At 42.5% G+C, this 27,839-nt stretch overlaps 1 protein-coding gene across 11 annotated transcripts in view; it reads right to left on the bottom strand.

Moving 5' to 3' along the window:
• The window catches only part of CPEB3 (cytoplasmic polyadenylation element binding protein 3), a 191,363-nt gene that overhangs the window by 21,550 nt on the left and 141,974 nt on the right, over positions 1 to 27,839 (bottom strand). For all 11 annotated transcript variants that reach the window (XM_073240696.1, XM_073240694.1, XM_073240699.1 and 8 more), the window contains 2 exons: positions 22,956 to 23,070; positions 13,766 to 13,947 (listed from right to left, as the gene is read on the bottom strand). In XM_073240696.1, the coding sequence (XP_073096797.1) occupies positions 13,766 to 13,947; positions 22,956 to 23,070 (297 nt within the window). The remainder of the gene's footprint in view (positions 1 to 13,765; positions 13,948 to 22,955; positions 23,071 to 27,839) is intronic.

Here is a 27,839-nt window from a genome sequence, read left to right as displayed (position 1 = left end):
TCAATAAAGCTGTTACCAAAACCAAAACCCCAAACCAAAAAACACCTCCTCCCTAAGATGATGACTTTATGGGTGTAGGTGGTCCTCTCCCACTCTCCACATGAGGCAAAATGTGAAAGGGGTAAGGGCTGCAAACAGGAAGCAAGTGGCCCTTAAATGCCATCTACAGTGTAAAGGAGTGCAGAGAGCATTAAGAGTCAGGAAAAAGAACTAATAAAACTTAGCTAAACCTTAACAGCAGACCATTCCGGAATAGTAAGAGATTCAATGTCTAAACTTAGAGAGAGACCAGATCAAAGGAAGAGAGAGCGAGAGGCCTGCCAAGGGCTATTTGAATCCTAGTTTACTAAATCCCCATGGTTTACAACCCTGATATCCACCCTGGCAGGGCCCTTGCTTATTTTCATACTGCTTCTCACTTTAGGTCTCTGTATCTTAAACCGGCTAATAGCCTTTGTTAGGGAAAGAGTGAGTGCTGTTCAGGTGCTAATGCTGAGACCGCAGTCTCATTCACTCACACAGCAGGAAGAAACAAACATTCCATGATTGGAATGGTCAAAGGAAAGTGGGGAAATGTAGAATCTAAGCATTAGTAAGATTAGTAAATTAACATAAGCATAGCCATCTTAGAAACCTAGAAACCATTTTCTGAGAGTGTGACTCAGAGAAAAAAAAAACAAACCCTGGGCCTGGGTAAGGCCTTGAAAAACAAGTTAATCATGAGCACCGGGTGGTGGGCAGCTGTGACCCTTGGTCAGCTAACCTTGGTCAGTAAATCTTACATACCAAGCTTATCGTGCAGAACCTCCCTAACCATTGAGGAGTAGTCTTACCCTGCCCTTGCTTAACCCCAGGATATATGTCTTGCAAGAATAATGTATAGTTATAGAAAATTGCTATGAGTTAAGTGCTTTGAAATTGCTATATAAACCCTCAGCTCAGAGTGCTCGGGGTCCTTGTTGAGACCCGCTGCGTCGGGGCTGACTTGGACCCCAACTAGTTGGCTGAATAAAGACTTTGCTTGAATTTACATCTCTATGCCTGTGTAGTTTGTTCTCTGGGGAAGCCTCGGAAGCCTGCACCCTAACATTTGGGGGCTCGTCCGGGATTCGAGCGGCTTCCCTGAGAACAAAGGACAGCTGGAGGCAAGGTCTAATTGTCCGGACGGGGCAGTGTAATTCGAGGGTCGCCCCCTCGTGTCTGCATAAATCCATTATAAAGCGGGAGTCGCCATCCCGTGTATGGTCTCGGGTTAGTGGTCCCGAGTGAGGAAGTCCGGGCTGGTAGTCCCGGCCCCCAGGTTAGTGACCCTGGGTAAAAGTCCAGGTAACCAATCCTGGCCCTAGGGTCCGAGTGACTCGGCCTTAGGAAGGCAAATCCGATCGGCAGAAAACTGGCACCCAAGGAGGAAAAGATCGAGCTCGTCACCCTGCGGCAGTCCGAGTGGACGCCCTTCGGGAGAATTACGAGAGTTTTTGAGGACCCTGAAAGTGGTGAGTGTGGTGCGCACCAGAGTGAGAGAAGGACCGGTCCGAATGAGTGCAATCAGATGTGGTGTGTATGTTTGGTGTTATCATTGATTGTTTTACTGTGTTTTGGTTTTGGTTTATATTTCTTTTTGCACTTCTCATTTTAAGTTTCCTTGTTCTAAGGTTCTCCTGCTCTCTCCGTTCCTCCTTTCTGCCACTATATCATTCCCCGCGGGCACGGGTCGGGCAATTAAGAGCCATTAGGGCGCCCGCCGCTAGAAGACTCCCGTGACAGGATAAGGGGGTCACAGCCGCGAATCCCAGATAAATTCGCGTCCCCCGCGGAAGAAAAACTGTGCAACGACAGGCACTCGTTCACAAGCACATACAACAGTCATTTTGTTTGTCTGTTCCTCCTTTCTGCCACTACATCATTTCCTGCGGGCACGGGTCGGGCAATTAAGAGCCATTAGGGCGCCCGCCGCTAGAAGACTCCCGTGACAGGATAAGGGGGTCACAGCCGCGAATCCCAGATAAATTCGCGTCCCCCGCAGAAGAAAAACTGTGCAACGACAGGCACTCGTTTATAAGCACATACAACAGTCATTTTGTTTGAAGTGGCATCTTCATCCTTCGCCTTTGTCTCCCTCATATTCTTTTTCTTCTTCTTTCTCACCATGGGTCAGACTCAGGCTACTCCTAAGAGTCTGATCCTCTCCCATTTCCCCAAGGTCAAGGAACAGGCCTTAAGTATGAGCCTTGGCATCAAGAAGGGTAAGCTCGACACCTTTTGCTCAATCGAGTGGCCTTCCTTCGGAGTAGGCTGGCCGGCCCAGGGGTCTCTTTCTTTGGACCTTATTGGCAAGATCAAAGCCATTATCTCCCGGCCAGGTCCTGAGGGCCACCCTGACCAACTTCCCTATATTCTTGTCTGGGAAAATTTGGCCGAGAATCCCCCTTCCTGGTTGGAGCCCTTTTTGGGGGAGAAACCTCATACTGACCCACAAAAGACCTCCGTCCTAGTTGCCCAGGAAAAATCAAAGCCCTCTGATCGCAGGGCCAGAAATCCTGTGCGCCCAAGTGCGCCGCCTGTCCTCCCCGACAGTTCTCCTCTTTACCCCCTCCCGTCGATTGAGCAGCCACCCCCGTATGCAGAGGAGAGGGGTGAAGCTGCCGGGGGGATAGAAAATGCGGCTAGGGAACCCAGCGGGAACCAGGCGGCTGCAGCTTCCCCAGATTCTTCAGCAGAGGGAGGCGGGAGGCCGGAAAGAGCTTCCTCACACTCCCCCGCCCTGGCCCCACGCTGGGCGCCAGGTAGAACTGGAGGAATGCAGCTAAGGTCTAGAGGGGCCAGGGAACAAGAAGGGGAGGCTCCCTCCTCCACCTCAGAAGGAGCAGTGCCAGTTCTGCCTGTGCGTGCCATCGGTACCGGCATTGCTCAGCAATATCAATATTGGCCCTTTTCATCTAGTGACCTTTATAATTGGAGGACTCAGAATCCTCCCTTCTCAGAGGACCCCAAGTGTCTTATAGGTTTAGTGGAGTCCATTATGTTTACCCATCGTCCCACATGGGACGACTGCCAGCAATTACTCCGCACTCTCTTCACAACTGAAGAACGAGAGCGTATCCTCAATGAAGCCAGGAAAAATGTCCTCGGAGAAAATGGAAGACCCACTACCCTCCAGCCCATCATCGACGAGGCGTTCCCACTTATGCGCCCAGATTGGGACTTCGGAACTGCAGAAGGTAGGGAGCGTCTCCGGGTCTACCGCCAGACTCTGATGACCGGTCTCCGGGCGGCCGCCAGACGGCCCACTAACTTGGCTAAGGTAAAAACTATTGTTCAGGGGGAAATGGAAAGCCCAGCCGCGTATCTGGAAAGGCTGTTTGACGCTTACAGGCAGTACACCCCCATAAACCCGGAAGCAGAGGAACATAGGTCAGCTGTAGTCCTCTCATTCATCAACCAGGCAGCCCCCGATATCCGGAGAAAACTCCACAAGCGGGAGGACCTAGGGGAGATCTCTATTAGAGAGCTGCTGCAGCAGGCAGAGAAGGTCTTCAATGCTAGAGAAACTCCGGAAGATAGAGAAGAAAGGCTGAGGAAAGAGAAATGGGTAATGCAGGAGAAAAATAGGAAGGAAGACAGGGAATTTCAGAAAAGGGAGAACAAGAAGCAGAGGGAAGAGATGGCCAGGATATTCCTGGCCGGAGTGAAGGAAGGCCCTAGGCCACCTCAAGGAACAGGACCCCGTCAATCCCGACTAGGACAAGATCAGTGCGCCCTGTGTAAGAAATATGGACATTGGAAGAGGGAGTGCCCCCAAAGGAGGGAACAAGGGAGAGGGAACCCTGTTAAGACCCTGCACCTAGGAGAGGAGGATTGACGGAGACGGGGCTCGGCACCCCTCCCCGAGTCCTGGGTAACCCTGTGCGTGGAGGGGACTCCCATTGGGTTTATGGTAGATACTGGGGCACAGTATTCAGTTCTCAACCAGGCCCACGGCCCCCTAAACCCAGGACGCACAAGTATAGTCCAGGGAGCGACAGGGTCCAGGAAATGTGCCTGGACTACTAACAGAAAAGTGGACCTAGGAAGGCATCAGGTCTCTCACTCATTCCTGGTCGTACCCGAAAGCCCCGCACCGTTGCTGGGCAGAGACTTATTAACCAAGGTCGGGGCTCGCATTCATTTTGAACCTGAAGGGATAAAAATCATGGACAAAGAAGGGCAGCCCCTACAACCGGCGCATGTGTTAACTCTTTCCCTGGCCGATGAACATCGTCTGTTTCAGGCGGATCAAGAAAAGGGGGGCCAGGGAGAGATAGACTCTTGGGTACAGAAGTTCCCTTCTGCATGGGCTGAGACCGGAGGAATTGGTCTCGCTAAACACCTATCCCCGGTTGTTGTTCAACTCAAAGCCGCAGCTCTACCCATCCGGGTCCGGCAATATCCAATGCCAGAAGAGGCTAGGGAAGGGATAGCACCCCATATCCATAGACTGTTAGAGACAGGAATCCTTAAGACCTGCCAATCTGCATGGAATACGCCTCTGCTTCCAGTGAGGAAGCCTGGCAGTAAAGATTATAGGCCAGTGCAAGACTTGCGGAAAGTCAATGAGAGGGTAGAAGACATCCATCCTACAGTGCCCAACCCTTACACCTTACTCAGCCACCTGCCACCCACGCATGTGTGGTATACTACTCTGGACCTGAAAGATGCCTTCTTTAGTATTCCACTCTCTGAAGTTAGTCAGCCTTTGTTTGCCTTTGAGTGGCAAGAGCCAGGGGGAGGAAGAAAAGGGCAGCTTACCTGGACTAGACTGCCTCAGGGCTTCAAGAACTCTCCCACCTTATTCAATGAAGCCCTAAGCCAGGACTTGGAGCCCTTTCGCAAGAGCCACCCCCACGTGACGTTGTTGCAGTATGTAGATGACCTGTTGCTGGCCACAGAAACCCGTGAAGAGTGCGAAGAAGCCACGGGGAACTTGCTGGCTGAACTAGGTGAACTGGGATATCGAGCCAGCGCCAAGAAAGCCCACATCTGTCAGAGGTCAGTAGTCTACTTGGGGTACACAATATCTAATGGGGCCAGGTGGCTAACACAGGCCATGAAGCAAACTGTCCTGGCTATCCCCATCCCTTCCTCACCCCGGGGAGTGAGAGAATTTCTTGGCTCAGCTGGGTTTTGCAGGCTCTGGATTCCAGGGTACGCAGAAATAGCCCGACCACTATATGAAGCAACCAAAGAAGGGCCGGGCTGGCAATGGATGCAGGAACAACAAGAGGCGTTTGACAGACTAAAAGAAGCTCTCCTCCGGGCCCCCGCCCTATCTCTGCCAGACCCAGAAAAACCCTTTATCCTGTTTGTAGATGAAAAGAAGGGAGTAGCTAAAGGAGTTCTGGCTCAGCAGCTGGGCCCGTGGAAGAGACCTGTGGCTTATTTGTCCAAGCGGCTAGACCCAGTGGCCTCCGGGTGGCCACCTTGTCTGCGTATCCTAGCAGCCATCGCTCTACTGGTAAAAGAGGCAGACAAGCTGACTTTTGGCCAAAATCTGAGAATAACAGCCCCACATACCGTGGAGGGGATCCTCAAGCATCCTCCAGGCAAATGGATGACGAACGCAAGACTCACCCACTATCAAGGGCTCCTACTAGATTCTCCCCGAATCACCTTCTCTGACCCGGTAACCCTAAATCCTGCCACCCTTCTGCCGGACCCAGATCTGACGACCCCCATCCATGACTGTAGAGATATCCTTTCCGAAATTATCCAGGTGCGAGCAGACCTGAAAGACACACCGTTACTGAACTGTGAGCTAAATTGGTATACGGATGGGAGCAGCTTTGTGCAGGAGGGGGTCAGGAGAGCAGGGGCAGCAGTAGTAACCCACGATGGGGAAGTTGTCTGGAGCACAGCTCTGCCCCCTGGCACCTCAGCACAGAAGGCGGAACTTATTGCTCTCGCTGAGGCCCTGGAAAGAGCAGAAGGAAAGCGGGCCAACATTTACACAGATAGCAGATACGCCTTTGGCACTGTCCATATCCATGGTGCCATCTACCGAGAAAGAGGATTCCGTTCCGCGGAAGGGAAGGGACTGAGGAATCTGCAAGAAGTCCAAAGACTATTAGCTGCTGTCGAAAAACCTAAAGCAGTAGCAGTTATACATGTACCGGGCCACCAATCAAAGAAGACACCCGAGGCCATCGGCAACAGCCATGCAGATGCAGAAGCTAAAAGGGCAGCCCTCTCGGACTCTCTTGTGCTTGCGGCCCTCGAAATACCCATACCTGAACTGCCCGCACTGCCGCCCAAACCTGAGTATTCCCCTCAAGATCTTGAATGGATTAGGAAACAAGTCCCGGGGGAAGTGTTTGGAGAGGGACATTGGGGTAGGGACCAGGAGGGTAGATTGATCTTGCCAGAAGCATTAGGACAGTACCTGCTTGCTAATCTGCATAAGTCCACCCATCTAGGTGGAAAAAAAACTGCTCAGCCTTTTCCAGTCTGCGCAGTTGGTGTTTCCCCACCAGAATGAAGTGACTCGCCAGATCATGAAAGAATGCAGTAGCTGTGCAATGCTAAGACCAGCCCCAAGAGGGCTGCACCCAGCAGGTACCCGGGAAAGGGGGAGGGCTCCAGGGAGGAATTGGGAAATAGACTTCACCGAAATAAAACCAGGGAAGTATGGATACAGGTATTTGCTAGTTATGGTAGATACTTTTTCTGGGTGGGTGGAGGCCTTTCCAACCAAGCATGAGACTAGCCAGGTAGTAGCAAAAAGATTAATTGAAGAAATCATCCCCAGATATGGGGTCCCTGAAGCAATAGGTTCCGATAACGGCCCGGCTTTCATTAGCAAAGTCCTGCAAGGACTAGCCCTAGCTTTGGGAGTAGATTGGAAGTTACATTGTGCTTATAACCCACAAAGCTCTGGGCAGGTAGAGAGAATGAATCGGACCTTGAAAGAGACCCTTTCTAAATTGGTATTGGAGACTGGTGGGGACTGGGTGACTCTCCTTCCCTTAGCCATCTTCCGCGCTCGGAACTCCCCCTATGTACATGGTTTAACTCCATTTGAGATAATGTATGGGGCCCCTCCACCTATAACTCGACGAGTGCAGCTTCCCGATGCAGAGGACCCGGCCCCTGACTATCTGAATGTGTTGCAAGTTCTTGCTAAAGTGCAGCAAGAAATCTGGCCCCTGATCAGAGCATATTATGAGGGCGGGAAAATTCCGAGCCCGGAACATGGCATAGTCCCAGGGGATATAGTATGGGTCAAAAGACATCAAGTGAAGACTCTCGAGCCCAGGTGGAAAGGACCTTATGTTGTATTGTTTACCACCCCCACTGCTCTCAAGGTTGATGGTATCGCTCCCTGGGTACACCACACCCACGTTCGAAAAGTCCTGCCTCATAAAGACCCAGGGGCCTGTAAGGAAAAGTGGAAGGTGCAGCAGCATCCTGCCAATCCCCTAAAACTACACTTAAGCCGAAGATGAAAGAGATCCTGCTAATAAGCTCCTTAGTATGGATCTTCACGAGAGCCACATCTGTGGGGATCAGAGGCACCAACCCCCATCAACCAAGGAACCTGACCTGGATGCTGATTGATAGTGACAATGGGGAAGTCATCAACTCCACACAACACAGTGCGCCAATCGGAACCTGGTGGCCTGACCTGTATTTCTGCTTTCGACAGATCAACCCCGTTTACCGATCCATCCCTCCAAATTTGGCTCGCTCCCATGGGTTTTATGCTTGCCCAGGAACAGGTAAAGGAAGGCACTGTGGGGGGGGGCATGACTTCTTTTGTGCCAGCTGGGACTGTGTAACCTCGAACGATGGGGATTGGAGATGGACAGTTACAAAAATCGATTCTGTCAAATTTACTTATGTCAACAAGGGCATCCCTCGTCACCAGCCTATGACCCTTTACAAAACCAAGGCTTGTGACAAGACGGACCAAGATTGGGTAAGAGTTCAATTCACCGAGACAGGCAAAAACACTGAGGTATCGCGCTGGATAAATGGACTAGCGTGGGGAATAGTGTATTATAAATATGGGGGGCATGCTGGCTCGACCCTCATCATTAAATTAACCGTGTCAACTCCCACCGCTGCCGTAGGTCCCAACTCGGTTATAAATCCCCAGAAACCTTCAATCCAGGACAAGGGCCTGAGCAAAAAGGATGAGAAAATGCCAACCAGAACGCTTGCTCCAGAGCCCACGGGAGGACCGAGTCCATCGACCTCTGGGTTATGGGCCCAGCACACCCCCTCCGGGTTAGATAATCCCATGTGGGAAATGGTGCAGGCAGTTGTAGAGACTCTTAACCACACCACTTCCTCCCTCACCGATCCCTGTTGGCTATGCTACCCAGGTTCACCCCCCTTCTATGAGGCAATTGGGATAAATGGCTCCTACACTATCAACAACTCCCATCCCACTTACTGGGACGGGAGACCGTGGGGACTTACAATCGCTCAAGTCTCAGTCGTTGGTACATGTGTAGGCACAGTCCCGACGACCCAGAGCCAGTTATGCTCCTCCTATAATAACACTACGTGGGAGCAGGGAAAGTGGATTATACCCTCCTCGGGCTGGTGGCTCTGCTCAAAGACAGGCCTCACTCCGGCCCTATCCACCTCTGTGTTCAATGCTAACAGTGAGTTTTGTGTGCTGGTGGCCCTTCTACCTCGCCTAATGTATCATTCTCATGAATCTCTCCTTTCTTATTGGGAAGAAAGGCTGAACCCCCACCGGAGCAAGAGGGAGGTTGTTACCGCCCTGACCATTGGAACCCTCTTCACCCTAGGGATGGCAGGGGCAAGCACAGGGGTTGCAGCCCTTGTAACTCGAGAAAAGGGGCTCACAGCCCTGAGGCTGGCAATCGACAGAGACCTAGAACAACTCCGACAGACAATATCAGACCTAGAGCAATCCCTCACCTCCTTGTCCGAGGTGGTCCTACAGAACCGAAGAGGCCTGGACCTCTTGTTCTTAAAGGAAGGTGGGTTATGCGCAGCCTTAAGAGAAGAGTGCTGTTTCTATGTAGACAAAACAGGTGCAGTCAGAGATTCCTTGGCCAAACTGAAAAAAGATTTAGAGAAGAGGCGTAAAGAATATGAAAGTAGCGAAGGCTGGTTTGAGTCTTGGTTCAAATACAAGCCTTGGTTTGCTACCCTTCTCTCGGCCGTTGCGGGGCCGCTCCTTATCCTGCTGTTGCTGTTTACGATTGGCCCGTGCATAATTAACAGGCTTGTTAAGTTTGTGCAGGAAAGAATTGACACTGTCCAACTCTTAGTCCTTCGTCAAAGGTATCAGGACCCAGATGCCGCTGTGGAAGATTCCACAGTCTAATCAAGAAAAGGGGGGAAATGTAAAGGAGTGCAGAGAGCATTAAGAGTCAGGAAAAAGAACTAATAAAACTTAGCTAAACCTTAACAGCAGACCATTCCGGAATAGTAAGAGATTCAATGTCTAAACTTAGAGAGAGACCAGATCAAAGGAAGAGAGAGCGAGAGGCCTGCCAAGGGCTATTTGAATCCTAGTTTACTAAATCCCCATGGTTTACAACCCTGATATCCACCCTGGCAGGGCCCTTGCTTATTTTCATACTGCTTCTCACTTTAGGTCTCTGTATCTTAAACCGGCTAATAGCCTTTGTTAGGGAAAGAGTGAGTGCTGTTCAGGTGCTAATGCTGAGACCGCAGTCTCATTCACTCACACAGCAGGAAGAAACAAACATTCCATGATTGGAATGGTCAAAGGAAAGTGGGGAAATGTAGAATCTAAGCATTAGTAAGATTAGTAAATTAACATAAGCATAGCCATCTTAGAAACCTAGAAACCATTTTCTGAGAGTGTGACTCAGAGAAAAAAAAAACAAACCCTGGGCCTGGGTAAGGCCTTGAAAAACAAGTTAATCATGAGCACCGGGTGGTGGGCAGCTGTGACCCTTGGTCAGCTAACCTTGGTCAGTAAATCTTACATACCAAGCTTATCGTGCAGAACCTCCCTAACCATTGAGGAGTAGTCTTACCCTGCCCTTGCTTAACCCCAGGATATATGTCTTGCAAGAATAATGTATAGTTATAGAAAATTGCTATGAGTTAAGTGCTTTGAAATTGCTATATAAACCCTCAGCTCAGAGTGCTCGGGGTCCTTGTTGAGACCCGCTGCGTCGGGGCTGACTTGGACCCCAACTAGTTGGCTGAATAAAGACTTTGCTTGAATTTACATCTCTATGCCTGTGTAGTTTGTTCTCTGGGGAAGCCTCGGAAGCCTGCACCCTAACAACAGTTCATCTTTTCACTGGTTCCACTGAATCTGCATTTACAATAATACAGACAGCAAAGGAGGTTCCTTTGACCAGAAAGGTAATAAAGGTGATGCTATTTAAAATACTCAAGGTTTCTGTTTGAAGACAACTCTAGGCTAACATCAGAAGGAAGGAGAAAAAGACTGTAGCACCTTGGATTCCGTAATAGCAAGGCAAAGGGGCTGTGAGTACAAGTGTACCGCTGCCCCGGACTTTTAGGACAGCAACTTTCAAAACCCTAGCTATTGTTAAAAACCTGGAAGCTATTCAGGAAAAAAAAAGTGTGCCTAACAACAGAAATTCTCTTTAGGCAATCAAGAAGAGAGCCCCTAGAAAGAAAAAGGATCTTACCTAAGGAAATGCTAATGTTCTTACATATAATGGGAGCTCTCTGGAAAGCCCAAATTTAAACTTTAGGAAAGAGATAGATAAAACCAGGAGTGAACCTAAAAAAAAAAACCTATAGAGGGTACGGTTAACTGAAGCTCAAAATGCCAGAGACAACAAAATAAGATATTGTTAGCTATGTTCAAAGCAAGGAGAAAACAAGAAGAGGAGAGAATAACAGTTTGGGGGAAGGGACTGTAATGTTCACAGAAGAGCAATGAAGAAGGAGCCTCTCAGGATGGAAACTAGCTTACATGTCTCATAACAAAGAAAACCATTTCCACATTGGTCAGGGCAAACAAAGAGCATGAATATGGAGCTGGGAAATAGGATGAGTAGGGACTCTGCCACTTTTACTGATTTCCACCTCTCCCACTTAGATGACTCTCAATCCAGGTCACTGAAGTAACTGACAGTCCCTTTCTGACACCAGGGGATAAGGTGGCATTATTGTGACCACACAATAGTCCCACTATACGTATGTGAAGTGTGGTACATTGTATATACTGCCTTCTGTTCAGTATTTCCTCTGGGCTTCTCAATAATGTTGTGGGATATACAGGCTATTACTACTGCCTTTGTTACACGCTGAAGCTCAGAATTTAAGTGACCTGTCCTACGTCACAGCCCACTGGGAACAGGACCAGATCTAGACCCAGCCATAAGGCTCTGTCCCAGTGCTTTTTTCACTTACCAGCATACCTCTTCACTACATCTTAAGCAGAGCAACCAAAAAAATTCAAGTTACATAACATTTACATCAGTATTAAGTGCATTCGTAGCAAGATGAACACTGTTAACCAGCAACTGCTAGTTAAGCATCTATCCACCTACCACATGGCTCTGGCTGTTCAATCCTCAAATCCCATTTCATCTTCAGACCATCCCCAGGAGGAATTTACAGATGAGCTCCTAGCATTAAGTAACTTGGATGGGGGTCACCAGTGACTGGTACAACAGAGGTTTAAGTGTATTGGAATATGTTCTAGCTCCAAACTCCATACTCGTTTCACTACAACTGGTGGCTACTCTAAATGTTTATCAAGGACTAAGATACGGAAGGCATGGTTGACAAACAGAGCAGACAAAAAACAGTTGATGGTTTTCCTAAGTCCTGAGACATTCCAAATACAGTTTCACAGGTACTGGCCTATGATCATGCTAACAAAAGCAAAGCCACTTCTCTCTTTTAAACCTAGTTCTAAGTCTTGTGGGAAGAAACACTGAGGGCCCAGGGCCTGTACAGAACAGGGAATAAGAGTAGGAGCAGGCAACAAAACAAACAGTGCCTGAATTGGTGATTCTTAAAGGAACTCAAAAGATTACCATAAGCCCTGGGGCAAGTGTACTTCTCTCTACTAAGGAATAGGCTGGGAGGTTAGATAGAAGCATGGGGGAATGGAACCTTTTTTTATCATGTCTAGGACCTATCTTCTCTACCATCACTAGTTCTGGATTCAGAGGGGAACAAAGAAATCTACTTCCACAGAGATGAGAATCTAAGGCTCTTCAGGTTAACTTTATTGCCTGGGGATCACCAGCGAAGGGTGCAAATGCAGTCTAAATGTAATGAAAACTGGTGTTTTAGACTCACAAATGTATGGGCACAAGCAAGTCCACTGGCACTAGCAGTAGGAGCTAAGAGAACTTCTAAGTGTCATCGTTTGTCAATTCAACAAAGATTTATCAAGCACCTACTACTGGATCTGATGTCAAGCAATGCATAAGCACTGGGAACGAAGCAGAGCACAAGGCAGACCCCATGCTTATCTCTGTGGAGCTTACAGTCTGTATGGGGGGTTACTGCTGCAAAAGGGAAAGCTCAGGATGTGGTGGGTACTTGAAAGCTAGGAGTAAATTTTTATCACTCCTCTAAGTCTCCATTTATCACTCCTCTAAGTCTCCATTAGTTCAAAGAGTATTTCAAAAGTCTGAAAAAGAATTATTTTATTCACTTTATTAAAAATAATAATAACCACCACTACTTACTTTTTTTTTTTTTACCACTACTTACTTTTAAGAAGTCTAGAGAGGTAGCAAATAATTTGTTTATTTTAAGCACTGGCTTTATAATTTGATCAAATATATATGTCTTAATGAAAATATAATCTTGCTGAATATAAAAAATCCATCACAACTGAAACTTTCACCTTCTAAGAAACTTAAATTTGCTGTATAAAATTAGTCAAAGTTGACCACAGAGAGTATAGACGAAACTATATATATTTACTAGAGTATTTATTCCAGTCCAGTGTATGCCCCCAAGAACTTTGCTGGAAATCACATAGAGAGGTGTTCAAGACTTGATGCTATTCTCCTACTTGCTCTTTTAATCTATTAAAATAGGCCCCAGATTAGCTCCTACAACATTTTATTGCCCCAATGTCCAAATATGGCTGAGCTAGGATTTAAGAGATTTAAACCTACGTTTATCCGCAAAACCAACTGAGCACTCTACTTCCTACCACTCTACCTCATGGCCCTTCTTCAGATCAAAGGTAGCAAATGTGAATGGCTCTAATGGCTAGGCAGGTAACACCAGTGAGCCAAGGGGCAGGTAAGGCATATGCATACATGGTATGCGCATTAGAACTCCAGGTCCCTCAGAGTGCACTGAAGGCGACAGCAGCTCCTCGGCCCCAGTGGTTGCTATCATGTGTGATCTTGCAATTTTAAAAGAAACCAGGACTTCAAAATTTTATGTATACTCCTGAACATTAACATTAAATGCTGTGTTTTTAAGTGCACAGCACGAGTCAAACAGGTCACCAGCTCTCAACCTTCATTAAAGCACTATCAGTATCATTTCTTTAACAGTACTAGTTTGGTATGCTAAACTCTGCAGGGTTATTTTCATAAGTGTAACATCACCCTGGGGATGGGTAAGGCAGACGGTTCATTAACACCTTCAATACCATGGGTGCTCTCCTTCTTAGGCAGCTTAAATGGACTCATGGACTAATGCCATGTAAGGTGGAGACATCCACTTAAGATCACAAGGTGCTTTTCTCCCCACAGACCCACAGAACAAGCTTCATTTCCTTCCCATAGCAATTACACCCTGCGCAGCTGCTTACCCGTTTGTCAATGTCATTGTGTTGGAGCTGCACAAAGCGAGCACTGATGGCTGCAATGTAACTCTGCTGATTGGAGAACGCCACGCGGCCAGCACCTTTGGGGTACTTCAGCTCCGGGTCGGTATCAATGCCAGCATAGCAGACACCACCATACAAACGGTCCATGATCATTGCCAGTTCAACTGCAAGAAAATAAATATGATCCTGTATAAATATTTAGAAGGTACTCTTGCCCAGGAGAAGGAAGAACTATTTAACGATCATGCAGTTTAATTAATAAAAGGAAAACCCATGTTAAGTATCATGGAGAGTTGTCCATATCAGTCTTACAACTCAAGTAAGGGAACTCCTCATAGGCTATTTAAAAACAAAGTGAAAAAAAATTGAGAATTTATACACACACACGCGCACACACACACACACACACACACACATAGACACTTTCATAATCAGAATTTCTAATTGCTTAGTCCACTGGAGTGGACACTGGATAGGCAAAGCATTTCAAATGGTGCTCTAACAAGTTAAAAAGGAATAGCCCTATTTTCTGACAACTAAGACTGAAAGCAATTACTAAAGGCACAGTGCTATATTAAGATTAAGCTATAGAAAGAATTAACTCTTATTTTAAATAGAAGCAATATGTTTATAGCTTAAAGTAAATCTCTATAATTTAAAAAAATTAAAGATTTTAGAGTACATTCTATCCCAACTGAGAAGTCTCCATACTAACTTCTAACACTGAGTTCTATAGTACTAGTAATGATAATAGCAGCAATGAACATTTATGGAGCACTTAAAATGTGCCAAGGAACACTAAGCTGCTAGAAAGGCAGTAAAAGCATACCATCCTGCTCACTGCTACAAATCCAGAGGTCTGGTCTGCACTCCTTGCCACATTTCTTCTATACCTTTATATTGGTATTTATAAAACACCTGTACAGAAGGAATTTGGAAACTGGCTATTCCAAATGTCTTATATTCTAAAATTATCCTCACCATAAAGGTACCACGGAGAGATATGTAGCGGTTACTTACCTGGGTCCACATTGCCTGAAGGTAATTGTTTTGACACTGGATGGCACCTCCTCCACGTATGACCATTCCTTTCAGGCTACTCACATGGTTTAAGTCCAAAAGACTTAGCCTTACCTCTGGGGAATGACCCAAGAACCCACTTCCCTCAAATATCCATATTTGGTATTTGGAAAGGAGAAGACAGGGTAGGGAGATGACGACCTGGGCCACAGCCGGTGTGAAAGAACATCACAGAGTAGACCTCCACAAGAATCAGTATTTGGGGAGAAGGAGTGCAGCACAAGCTGGTGAGGTGGAGGAAGAACTCTGCAGCAGACACAAAGGCTCAGTGCTGAATGATGTAAGACCCCCACCAGATTTCTATGAGCAGAAGGAAAACCAAGTACTGCTGATTCCTGTAATATGAAGCTCCTAAAGCAGTAAGAAAAGCTATGTTGCCATGACAGAAAAGCTGTCTTTCTACTTAACTTCTTCAAAATTTCTCCCCATACCAGACTGCCTAATATTGATGAATGTTTTCTAAGAGCCTGTTTTTAATAGAATGAACGACTCCAACCAACAGGTATTTTTCAGAAGGTGAGAAAATAAGTTAGCAATAACTACACTTGAGAATAAGTGCTATTAATAACAGAAAAGCAGAAAGCTATCCCAATTATCCCATTTACGATCAGATTTACTGAGTCATATCAGCCAAGGGAACATTGCTGATTAGAGCCCAAGTGGACCCTGACTGCAGCTTTGGGGCAAGATCCAAGAATCACACTCATTCATTCCATCAATTAAGAATTTTGCACATACCCTGAATATCAGAGTTCAATGAGTCCTTATACTTCATTCCAACAACCTCTGATGGCTTGAGGACCCCCCTCACATGGCTAGTATTATTTTGTGGCGGAGATAAAAAAACTACAGGTAGAATTAATGAATTTCCCTTGCTGGTCATATGGCCTTAGTCAAATAAGTAACTTCAGAGCCTGGAAATTTAACACTAATTTTCCAAAGACCTGGCTTCTTCTGAATGCGATAGGAGAATAAACACTCCTGCAGTCTGGTAAATGGCCAGGAGAAGAATGCTGGCAAGAGACTGAATGGCACTTGCCTTCCACTCTTAGGAAGGATTAAAAAAATCTGATTTATAAAGATGGTAAACCACCTGTAAGCTTGAAGCTCCAGCTGAGGAGGAAGAAAGTTACTATAACCACAGGTTTTTCTACAGCATAGTGGTCTCCAAAGAAATCTTAGGGATCTTCAGATGCCAGAGAAGGTGGCTTACACAAGCACAAACATTCCATTACTTGGTGTCCACTACTAGCTGCTAGACAATCTCCATGTGCTGAAGATTAGGTCATGACTGATGCTGCTGGCAGTTAAGTACTTTTGATAGGAAGCAGAAACCTTCACTCACACATGCTTTTATGAAAACTAATTATAAATCAATCATTTCCACTTAAAAGCTTATATACAGTCATTTTCTTGGCCACCAAAAAGTCTGCAGATATTTGAGCCAAAGAAGTCTCACTCAAGGGAAGGGCAATTTGTTGAGAAGACAGAAGAAACAAGGTTACTACTAAGGAAAGTTTTTTTGGGAAAGAGTATGAAGATTACCCATCTCTTTTTCTACCCTAATCTGTATTTTAACTACATAAGGTCTAATACTATGATCATCCTTGAAGAAAAGCAAATAATGGTCAAAACGCTGTTTATTATTTGGTCCTTTATTAATCAGCATGTCTTCACTGAAAGCATACTTCCTGCAGGCTAAACTCAAGCTGGGTCCAAACACCAGAGGGATGTCATTTAACTAAACAGAGTTTCGAGTCATAGAGAACAGTAACCACTTGTAAAAACAGCATTTTTAAAAATTCTAATTTAACTTATCCACTATATAGGTGACTAACAGAAACACAGAACAAGCCTTCCTCAACTTCTATAAATTTCCAATATGAAAAAATAATTTTTATAGAGAAGATACAAATTCACCTACAGAAGTCAGAATGTACAACTTCTTTTAGAGACTAGGTTTTAAAGGATTCTTTAGCATGAGTATCATGTTAATATAGGAAAGCCCCATATAAATTATCTTCCTCTGAGGAGACCAGGGAGAAACTGAGCCAAGAGGAGGAGGAGAGGAAAGCAGGAGAAAGGCAGTAGGGATCTGGTGGAAGTCAGCTAAAACCTTCATGGGTTTTAGTCATATCTTGTGATCTCAATCCTGCTCATGAAAAAATGTGAGCTCTTAACCGAAGGGTCTTTTCCAGAAAATGTAGTCAAACCTTACTAAGCCTATGGCAGTGAATCTTCATTCTAGACCATCCTCTCCAGCCAGCAGGAAGGAGCATGCACTCAACACTTAACCTGAGGAAGAGCGGGCCACCAGAGCAGAGCACACGGGGAGGCTGGAGTACAGAGATGGAGGTGGCGGCAAGCACAGAGTCCATGAGGGAGTCAGGAGTCTCCAAACCACTTTTTAGTATTTCCTCCCTATCCAGACAGTGCTCACAGGGTCTGTCTGGCACCACAGGGGTGGGAAATCAGCAGGTCTGGTAGTTATATCCAAGGACATTCTGTACTTGGTGTAAGATGCTCTATGTTCCTTCCTAAGACAACTCAAGTCATCACATGAGCAACTGTTTCACAGTAACAGCAACAGTACTATGAGTCTGATCCACACACTGGCTCTTGTGATGAGCTTCACTATGCCACAGACCGGAGAGGAAAACAAGAATATCGGAGTTGTATGTAGCACATAGAATTCCCACGAATTCCTCTGGGTTGTGGTGACCATGCCTCTGAGGTTGAATCTGAACCCTAATTACGGTTTCTTGGATTTGCTCCTGATTGTTCACAGAGATCTGAAAGGGACTTTAGCTCACCAGAGAAGAAATCATGACAACTCCCCAATCCTACCCCACACCAGGATCCTGCTCTTATCATAAAATTAGATTTCAAAACCAGCCATAAGGCAATGTCTAAGTCTGAGATACTATCAGAACTGAATGGGGTAGAGCAGGAATGAGGATTCCCAAAGGAAATACTAACACATCCATCTTTCCAGATTCTAAACTGAATCTAGAAGACACATTTGTTCTCCTGGAAGTAAGAACAAAGCAAACAGGAAAGAGGCATAAGGCATACCTCAGGATGACAAAGAGGTCTGGACTTCTGAAAGAAAGGAAGATTCAACTTGAAGGTGGACTTTCTTAGGTTTACCAGAATTGCTGAGCTGGTTCACAAGGGCAGATCACACATCTTAAATGGAGGAAATGTGTTCATAAACTTCCCCTCTGTATGGATACTGGGAAGTTAAGTATATTTTCAAATAAATGGTATCAACAACCAACTAAAAGAGAGTGTTTAGTTTAACTAAATCAGACTGGTACCAACGTTGACTGTTACTTCTGTTACTGAGACAACATCTCAGATCTCAGATTGATAAAGCAGCTTCCTTCTATGAGAAGAGCCCCAAACTTGAAGCCTAGAGATCTGAGTTTGAATCTAAGCTTTTTTACTTATTGTGGCCTTGGCCAATCACCCCCTTTGAACTCTGATTCCTTATCTCTAAAATGAAAAGCCTACCACTCCCAGGATTATCATGAGAATCAAACACACAGGAGAGCTCTGAGTATAGTGCTGATCAAAGAATAGTGCTCAAATATTTAGTTTTATCCAGGGGTTGCTTTTTCCCTCTACTCATAAATCTTTGCTTAACATTAACTTGGCCTCATTTCTGCTGCATAAGCACCAGTTCATCCCAGTCTTACTTTGGCTTTATGCTTATGTTATTCAACCTGCCAATGATACGGCAGAGTTGACATCAGCTGTGCACGAGGCTTTGCTTTTGGGTGGGAAGGAAAATACACATGTGCACAAACATTAGAAAACCCTGATAAAGGCAATGAGGTTCATCATGTTAGAATGCCAAATTTGGAGTTTATCTGGGACAACTCATACTGAGCCTGGCTGGGACTTGGTGAAAGAAAAAGCTTCTATGGCTGAGAACTTGAGATAAGATGATTTCTGCGTGCTACCACTTCACAAAACTAAGATTTTAGAGCACTCCTATTTCCTAGATCACAAATCAGGATGTGATTCCTAATACATGTGAACTACCAGAAAGTTTATACAGAATGTCTGAAATAAATGAGCTTAGAAAAATTCAGGATGTATATTCTCTATTCTCTAGATGTATGCCTTATGTCATTGATTATTTACCACACAAGTTTTTTTTTCTTTTTTCCCTCCACAGACAAGCCGTTCTCACAACGGTCAAAGGACAGAGGCAAAGAACAAAATTTCAGATATGTCACAGAATATTAGTGGGGGACAAAAACAATTATCAGAGCAATAAGAAAGACAGGAGACCCAAAAATGACAAGCAAATAGTAGACCTCCAGGGACTCATGTGCAATCTCTAAAGATTGATCTGCTCTGCAGTCAGATAAACTGTCAGAAGGGAATCCTGAAGTGGAAGAATAGCTCACATGCCTCTAATTAAAAAGGAAGACTGAAGGTTTTCCAAGCCTGACCCAAGTTGGAAACGATGAGTCCCAAAGCTTGATCACCAAGGCAGTCCTCAAATTAGATGTCTAAGCCAAGAAGCTGAAGTCACAGATACTCATGTTTGTGAACTGGGGGATAGTATAGAGATCAGTTGCTTCATTCTCCACTTTTTCCTGGGGGCTGCCTCATAACCCCAAGCCTGGCACTTATTTCCTCTCAGAAAAAAGAGATGTGTTCTGTAGAGGTCCTAATGCCATAGAGATATGCAACCAGCTGTTTCTGTATTGAGATTCAGGAAGACATGCTCCTTACATTATTTGAATGAAGAGTGGCAACATGGCTGTTGTACTTCCAGTAGTAACAGGTGGAGAACCAAACAGACTACTCCTCTTCCTGTACTGACTCTTTGAAGAGTATATAAACTTTACCTGCATGTTTGTATGGTGAGTCTACAAACAGCCTTTCTTAGGATGGGATAGGAAGAGGTGGGAAGAGAACAAGAACTGAGAAACACCAGACTTCAGGCAAACCATCCTTGTTCACTGATGGGAGTGGAGCTAGAGGGGATAGGAGACAGTTGGAATGTGTATTATTTGACTTAGAGAAACCAACAACCAGGCAGTCTACCTTAGGGAAACTCATTTAGATTTTCCATTGATACTTTCCCATTTTTCAGGTTAATTTTTCTAGGCCTATGATTTTTTTTTTTAATTTTAAAAAGGGATGTTTGTCAAAGGACCAGAAGGAGCAACCTAAATTCAGCATACTACTACTTAAAATTAATTGCCTGGTTTCTCCAAAGTGTTTGTGTATTTCTGTTTTGTGAGACAAGGGCTATATTTAGAATAATTATTAGTGATAATGGTCCCTGTCTTAAAATGGGGAAATATCAAAGATACAAAGCCTCACAAGATCCAAAGGAATAATTCATGAGTGATAATATTTTAATCACTGTAACATGTTAAAAGATCATTTTGGGCCCAAGATAAGGTGAAAATCAATCTGGACACCTAAAATCTCACCTGTTGAGTACCACTACCCATGTCTAGTCCAGGATCACTCTGTATATAGTACCTGAAATAGTTTCAAGACTTTTCAGAATTCCATAACCACAACACCCCTGGAAATAATTTTTTAAATGCCCTTACGTATTTAAAAACCAAGTTTGAGAATCATTATGTTAAATCATATAATTTAGCATCCAATTCTAAATCAGCATTCTATTAATATATTTGTTTTCTTCTGTTCTGAAATCTTCAACTTTCTGTAAATGATTACTGCTTAACACAATAGTGGGATATGCATTCAGTTTGGCAAAATACTCTTGCTCAGCACCAGGAACATAGTGGATGCTCAATAAATGTTTATTGTTCAAGTGAGCTACACTGTATTCTATTTAAGAAAAGTCAAAATGAAATCCTTTAAAAATAGTCTTTTCTATTCCAAGGCACACACCAGTCCACAAAGCACAGTGTGTTTCAAAGAAACACAATTATGTACATGGATATAAACTGCAGATGTTAATTCTTTTGTTTAGATTTACATGGGCTCCAAACTGGAAGTCTTAGATACAGAATTCTAAGATGATAATAATAGATTGTATAGACATCTAGAAGCTAGCAACATTTATAGGAGCTGTTGAGATGGGGCAACATTTCCATTTGACCAAGTGACTGTAGATTACTATCCACATAACTGCAAAAACAAAACAATTATAAAACAAAAAATTTCAGCTTAACTTTTAAGAAAAAGAAAACTTTAAGACTTATAAAAGACATACTATCTACACTGGGAACACAAAATCCTATTTCTGACTAGATAACTAAATATACTTCTTTTCTAATCCTAGAACTTGCAGCATTTTATAGACACAGAATGTTAATGAAAGAATATAATTTAGCATCTTGAGTTTCCTGTCCTGCAGTATCAGAGTGATCTTAGAATAAGTGCAGAAAATGGGTCATCATAGCATTTACAGAGGGAGAATGATATAGAGACCCTTACTTGTCCTTTCAAATCATTAATACAGTAAGAATAAAGGGTGAATAATAAAAAAGGGAATTTAGTTTATGAACTATTGTGTCTGTGACTTAAGAACAGACATAAAAAGTTAAAGCCAGTTCTTTTTATAACCGTGGAACTTTTTCTTTCAGAATGTTTTTTTTCTAGATTCCCATCTAGGAAGAGAGGGCTAGAATATTAAAACTGACTTGTGCTTGTAGTTAGTTGCAAAAAAGAATAGAATACTAGCAATGAATATCCACTTTTGTAGGATACATATGCAGTTAAAACACTATCATAGGTGATTCTTCTCCCTTTACTCCCTAAACATTGACACCAGTTTGAAATGTCGGGAATATTCCACAATGCCCCCACTCACATTTTTTTTTTAAAGAACAAGCAGTCTAGAAACAAAGGGCTGTTTTTGCCCTGTGCAGTGATGCTGTTCACGTTTGTTAGCCTTCCTAGGCTTTATTCTCTGACAGCAGATAAAGGGGAGGCATTGCTCTGCTGCTTCGCCTTCTTTCTTCTGGTGTGCTTTTCCATGACAGTAAGACCCCAAACATATTTAACTTTCTGAGGTACTGTAAAATTACAAACTCCACAGTCATATTTACTATGTTTTAAAGTCCTTCAAAATGGAAATATGAAAATATCTTTATAGAGATCCCAAGTTATCTTTTAGAAGCAGATTGGAGTTGAGATTTGAATAAATATGTTAGAAATATTGATGAGCTTTCAGAGTTAAGAAGTCATCAAAGTTATAGATTCAAAAAGCTGTAGGTACATTTAATAATTGTTTTTACAACTTAAGGATCTCTGCTTTTTTTTTTTATCTTTTAGGTAGAACTAAGTCTACTTGCTCACTAGTGGCAGCAAACACTTTATTTTTCATCTTTTAAAAAATAAACTCAATTATTTTAAACATTTTACAATTTAGTTCTTACAAACAAATAGTTTTATTATTTCCCACTGGCAGTAACACAGACCCGCAACTGAATGGATCTATCTTTGGGTTTAAGTATGGAAGTCATCAGCTCAGCATCCCTTTGAATGCTCCAGGCAGTTAGGATTCTGCCCAGTCCCAGCAAGTACAATTATTACATCACTGGGAAGGAACTTAGAAAAAAAAAAACAGGGAAGCTTTTAAAAAGTCTTAATAAAGATACTCAAATACATAATTAATTTTTCAAAGTGCATAAGAAAAAACAGGAACCTGTTTCACTTGGGAAGAGTTCAGTTTGAGTCCCAGTGTCCCAATTCCCAGCAGCTGTTCGGCTTGTCACTGAGTGGGCACACAGCTGCACGGGCAAATTTCTGCTGGGCTGACTCTCATACAGAACAATGCTGACTGGCATAAGAATGCACACTGCCAAATGTATTGCTATTATTTTCCAAATGTGTGATTGAATAGGAAAACACTAAATAGAATTCATCCTTTTGAGGTAACAGTTTAATGAAATTCACTCCGGCACCATGAGAAAATAGAGCATTTTGGGAGAAAACATTAATCCTGAAAGACTCATCTCCGTGAAACTGACATGACAGCCTTCTTTTTAGAAACTGTGAATAGCGGACCAGAAATCTAGAAAATATTGAAGACTAAATGCATTGGGGATTTTATTTTTGTGGTGTTACTATTTCCACTCACCAGCTCGAAGGGGTCGTGGAACTCCCCCAACAAAGATAGTTTTTCTGGGGTCCAAAGGCTGAGAACCATCCATTACAAAGTCACTGTCACTTAGGTTCCATGGTCGAATTTGCACCTGAAAAAAAGTTGTTTACTTGGTCCTTACTTTCATTTCCATCAACCCCAAATGAGAATAAGGTGACTAAAGACAAACCCACTGATTTGTGCATTTTACAATATACACAACCCAAACAAAATCCAGTTATTACTTAATGTAATCTGCATTAAGTGCCTTTCAATAGAACTCTTGAGAAGTCTACTTCCACGTACTATACTCAACACTCTAGACATATACCATGAAACCCTCAGAAACCAACTGTGGTTTAAAAAAAAAAAAGGCAATCTTTTAGAGACAGTTTCCAGAAACAGACCATTTAAACACATGATGGACTATTTATAGCCTGTTGCAGTACAGCACTTAGCTTTTTAATAGTCACCTAGAGAAAGGGAACAGGAACATTAGGAATATTTCCTAGAACTATATGTGCGGTTATTAAATTATCAGCCCCTAAAATTAAAACATTTATCTTTCACCAATATGTTTTAACAGAGATTAATGCTCAAGTTAGCACAGGATTAATGGCAATATCAAATACTGAAGCACACGGTGCTATCTACTTTTGATTTATCTGATTTTCCTAAACAAGTCTGGTTAAATAAAGGAAAGCCTAGAAATTGAAGTATATTTTCAAGAAGTAGAAAAATAAATCTTTATATTTCTTTCTATTTGGTAATATCTCTTTCACTGGGACTCTGACTTCCTGCCCATAATTTGTATTAGCAAATAATAAATAATAAAGTATTTCCTCAGAATCTTAACCTGAAAACATGTTTGTTTTAATCCATAACTAAATTATCAAAGAATAGCTTAAAACAAAATAAAATGAAAACACAAAACAACCCTTCCATACCAAATGGCAAGTTTCAAGCTGCCTCAAAACCAACCAGTCACTCGGTTGGCCAGGCGCTCTGGGAAAGTGGGCTAGGGGTAGAAGCAGAGAAACCGTCTAGCCTTAAGGAATATGCCTCTCCTTTCCCCTCACCAATTAGGATAAAGAAGAAAACAGTTGAATTTTCATTTTCCTAGTATCAACAAAATCCTTCATTTTCCCCAACACTCAACCATCAACATTTAATGCAAGGAACACAAGATAATATTGTATGTGGCTTAGCTTATATCCAGGAGTACTCCCATTTGAAAGGTAGTAAATCTGCCAATTACACTTTCAAAACACCTTGAATCAGTTCTAAAACTGGCATTGCTCATTTAGAAACAGTCTACACATTCCTTATAATTGCTACAAAATTCACTCCCACCTAACTTTTTGGTTTTTATGATGCTATTGCCTTCACTAGTTAGCCAGAAGCCATAAAATCTCCATTTCTTCCCTAGTCTGAAAACTTGGACCTGTTTGCAATTCTGCTAACATTCAGGCATTTGCTCTACTTGTATCACCAAAAAAAAAAAAAAAAAATCTCGTTCTTTCCTTGTAAAGTTTGGTCTGTGTGTCTAAATTATCATTCCCTTAACATTTATCACAAAAGTAGATTAACTAATGCTATAAAACACCACTTATAAATGCCTTCACAAGGACCCATTATTAAATTTGAATTAAAAACACAATTTCCAGACACTGTTAAGAACAAAGATTCTAACGTCACCAAAAAAAAAAAAAAAAAGTAGGGCATATCTTTTCTACACAGAGCCCTCTCTTCTAGTCTCATCCCTAATAAACTAGTTAAGGTACTTCAGGACCTGGTAGGGTAATTTCAATCATCTTATAATAATTGAGTTTGTTTCACAGTGAAAATGGTTCCTGTGTAGTTATCTATAGTGTTTTGGTTTCTTCTGATCAGAAATACAGACAATGTAGCCTTCTGTAATATCTGTAGGTTACTGTTGCTCTAAAGAACTTGCATAAGATCAAACCTTCCTGCTGAGGGGCTTTCATTACTGCCTCTTCTTTTCCCTCTTCCCCCCTCACTCCATTACATCACACCCTACCCATCCCCTTACCCTATTCTTGGCACTATAGATTATGTAAAAATACAAGAAGAGGACTCAGGAGAACAGTAATTATTAACCCTATTCATAAAACCCACATTTCCCAGCTGCTACCAGAAAATAGCTCCTCAGAACTCACACTACTGCAGAATCAGAGAAATGTCAACATAGGCCAACATCAGCACACTCTACATGCTAAGCAAAAAGTTATACTGTGGTATTGTCTGCACTGAAAAGTTCCATTTACACTGGGGTTTCTCTCTGAAATATAAGCCCACTCTCACATAAAGCATGTTCTCTATCTCCTAAGGTTTATTCTCAGAACTCAGGGCCTGATATCCATGTTCTGTCTCTCTGATTTATTCTTTGAATATATGTTCTGATCCTGATATATATATATGTGTATATATATATATATACACATATATATATACACACACATACAAACACATATACATGCACATACTATACACATCACACACACACATATATATACATAACATATACATATATATACACATACATAATATACACACACATACATGTTTCTCTACTTTTTAAATACCATACTTTATAAGCTGACTCAAATATTTTACAAAAAGCAGTAGAATATAAATAAAAGAACTGCTTTTTGATTATCCTTTCTTTAATAATTATTTTTGAGAACGGATGTGATTAGATTAGAACTTGGTTCTAACTCATTACAAATTTCCCAGAAAATTTCCCAGTAAAAGCCTCAAGATCCTGAGGAAAAGCACAGACACTTCACCATAAATGGTGAAGATTCCCTTAAATGAGCCTGACATGAATTAATCCAACACTTCTTCCTGGAGAAACCTCACCACATTTACTTATAAAAGTGACTCTAAGAAGAGGTACCACCCACCAGCCCTTTGACCATGCTATGTCCTTACAGCAGGGATTACACAAAACCAAATGCCTACAGCGCCAGACAGGTAGCATAAGTGTGTCAAGCCACTAGGACAATAGCTAGTCGGCAGGAAGTGACACACTGGGATAAACCACTCCTTTTAAAGGACGCAGATACTTCTCAGCTCCACAGTAGTTATCATTTGCAAATGTGTTGTCAGACTTATCCATTTTTCAAGAGTAGCTAGAAATTCAGATTTTTTAATGTGAAAATTTGAGATTTTAAAATGATGGGAACTAAATCAATTGTAAAAATCGCTAAACAAGCTAAACAAAACTATCTGTGGGCTAGATCTATCCTGTGGGCCTCAGCCTATGATCTCTGGCTAGAAAGGTTTAGTAACCACACAGCTCACAACAGAATGTTGTACTCCATAATCACTTCTGACAGAAAATATAAAAATGATTTTTCTTAGGTTTCTTTTTTTAGCATGTATTCTTGTGGAAGCTCTGGTGAGGACCATGGAAACTAATTTTGGCTTAACTGTTTTCTAAATTCTTATTTCCTAAATTAATAATCTGCTTTGTATAACTGCTTCTCTCCAAAGGCAAATTTTTTTAAGACTAAAGAGAGAAGCTAAACATAAAGCTTGGTATAAATATCATATAGTGACATCATATAATGACTTTTAACAGCCTTCAAGAATCCTAAAAGAATGTAACATTAATGATACCAACAGTTAGTAACAAAAGCACTAATTTTCCTTCTCAAGGTTTCTCAAAGTGTATTCTATGAAGTGCAGATCCCTAGGCTTATTCTGACAGAAGAGCAGTGTTTAGAAAAAGTTATCGAACACCTCTTCCTTTTTGGGGTTTTACAGTACCCACTGGTATATATTAATTAAAGGCTCTAGGAAGTTTTACAGGACAGAAACCTGTTCAAATGTTGTTTAACCCAGTACTTCCAAAATAATTTCCTTGAACCAATTTTTTACCTAATACCTATTAATATCCATACTTTGAATAATATTGCCTTATTACATCTTGCTGTTAGTATGTATCAAAATATGGCATAATAAGGTTGAACTAATCAAACACAATGTGTAGAATCTTTACTCCAATCCAGGCCTTGTCTTCATTTATTTCCTGATATTGCTCTAAAAGGGTTGATCTATAGAAATTAACTTTAAATGGTTAGGAGCATAGTATATTTAAATAACAGTTGTTCAAAGAACTTAAAAGTTTTCCGATTCAGCTGCACAAAGGATGTTCCTGAACAAGTCTGACTGTTTTGCTGTCAGGAAAGAATAAAATATCTAATTATAGTTCTGTATGAAAACTAAAGTGCCATCCTAAAACCTAAAGTCATTAATAGGGATAAGATTAGGCCAAAGTGTCAGGAAAAAAAATTAAAAAATTTAATGTGGGTCACTTATATTGACAGGAAGCTGTAATATCATTTCCTAAAGAGAAAATTTCATTGAAAACGTGCAAAATCCTCTAAATTAAATATAAAATGCATTTTTATTGTATCTTTAATAATAAGGTAAGAAAAAACACAGTTTTAGTATGAACAGTTTTTAACACAAACCTTAGGGCTTCAAGTTTCTGAACAGTTTTTAACACAAACCTTAGGGCTTGCTCAAAGCCTCCTTATAGAGCGAGAATTCTCTCAGTTTAGACCACTATTTAGAATTTAGACATTCATCTACCAATAAGTAATATTACCCTGAGCTCATTTTGAACACCTCACCCTGCACTTCATCCTTGCCTGGTCATCTCCTTAGGTCACAAATATCTATCACATGCATGTTCTGCTACATAGTACCTTTCTTTTCATCTGTTCCTCTCAAGGAGGCTCCAAAAAAGCAACCAAACTGTTTGGAGTCAATAGTGCAATCTGGTGGCCAGCTTAGGAAACTACCTAACCAAAAATCTTTAGATTTGTTCTCTTTCTCACAGATTTTTCC

Source organism: Manis javanica, chromosome 7, assembly GCF_040802235.1.
Source record: "Manis javanica isolate MJ-LG chromosome 7, MJ_LKY, whole genome shotgun sequence".
In the NCBI taxonomy this organism is placed as follows: domain Eukaryota; kingdom Metazoa; phylum Chordata; class Mammalia; order Pholidota; family Manidae; genus Manis; species Manis javanica.
Note: the sequence above shows the minus strand (reverse complement) of the source record. Positions and strands in the feature narration are given on the sequence as shown.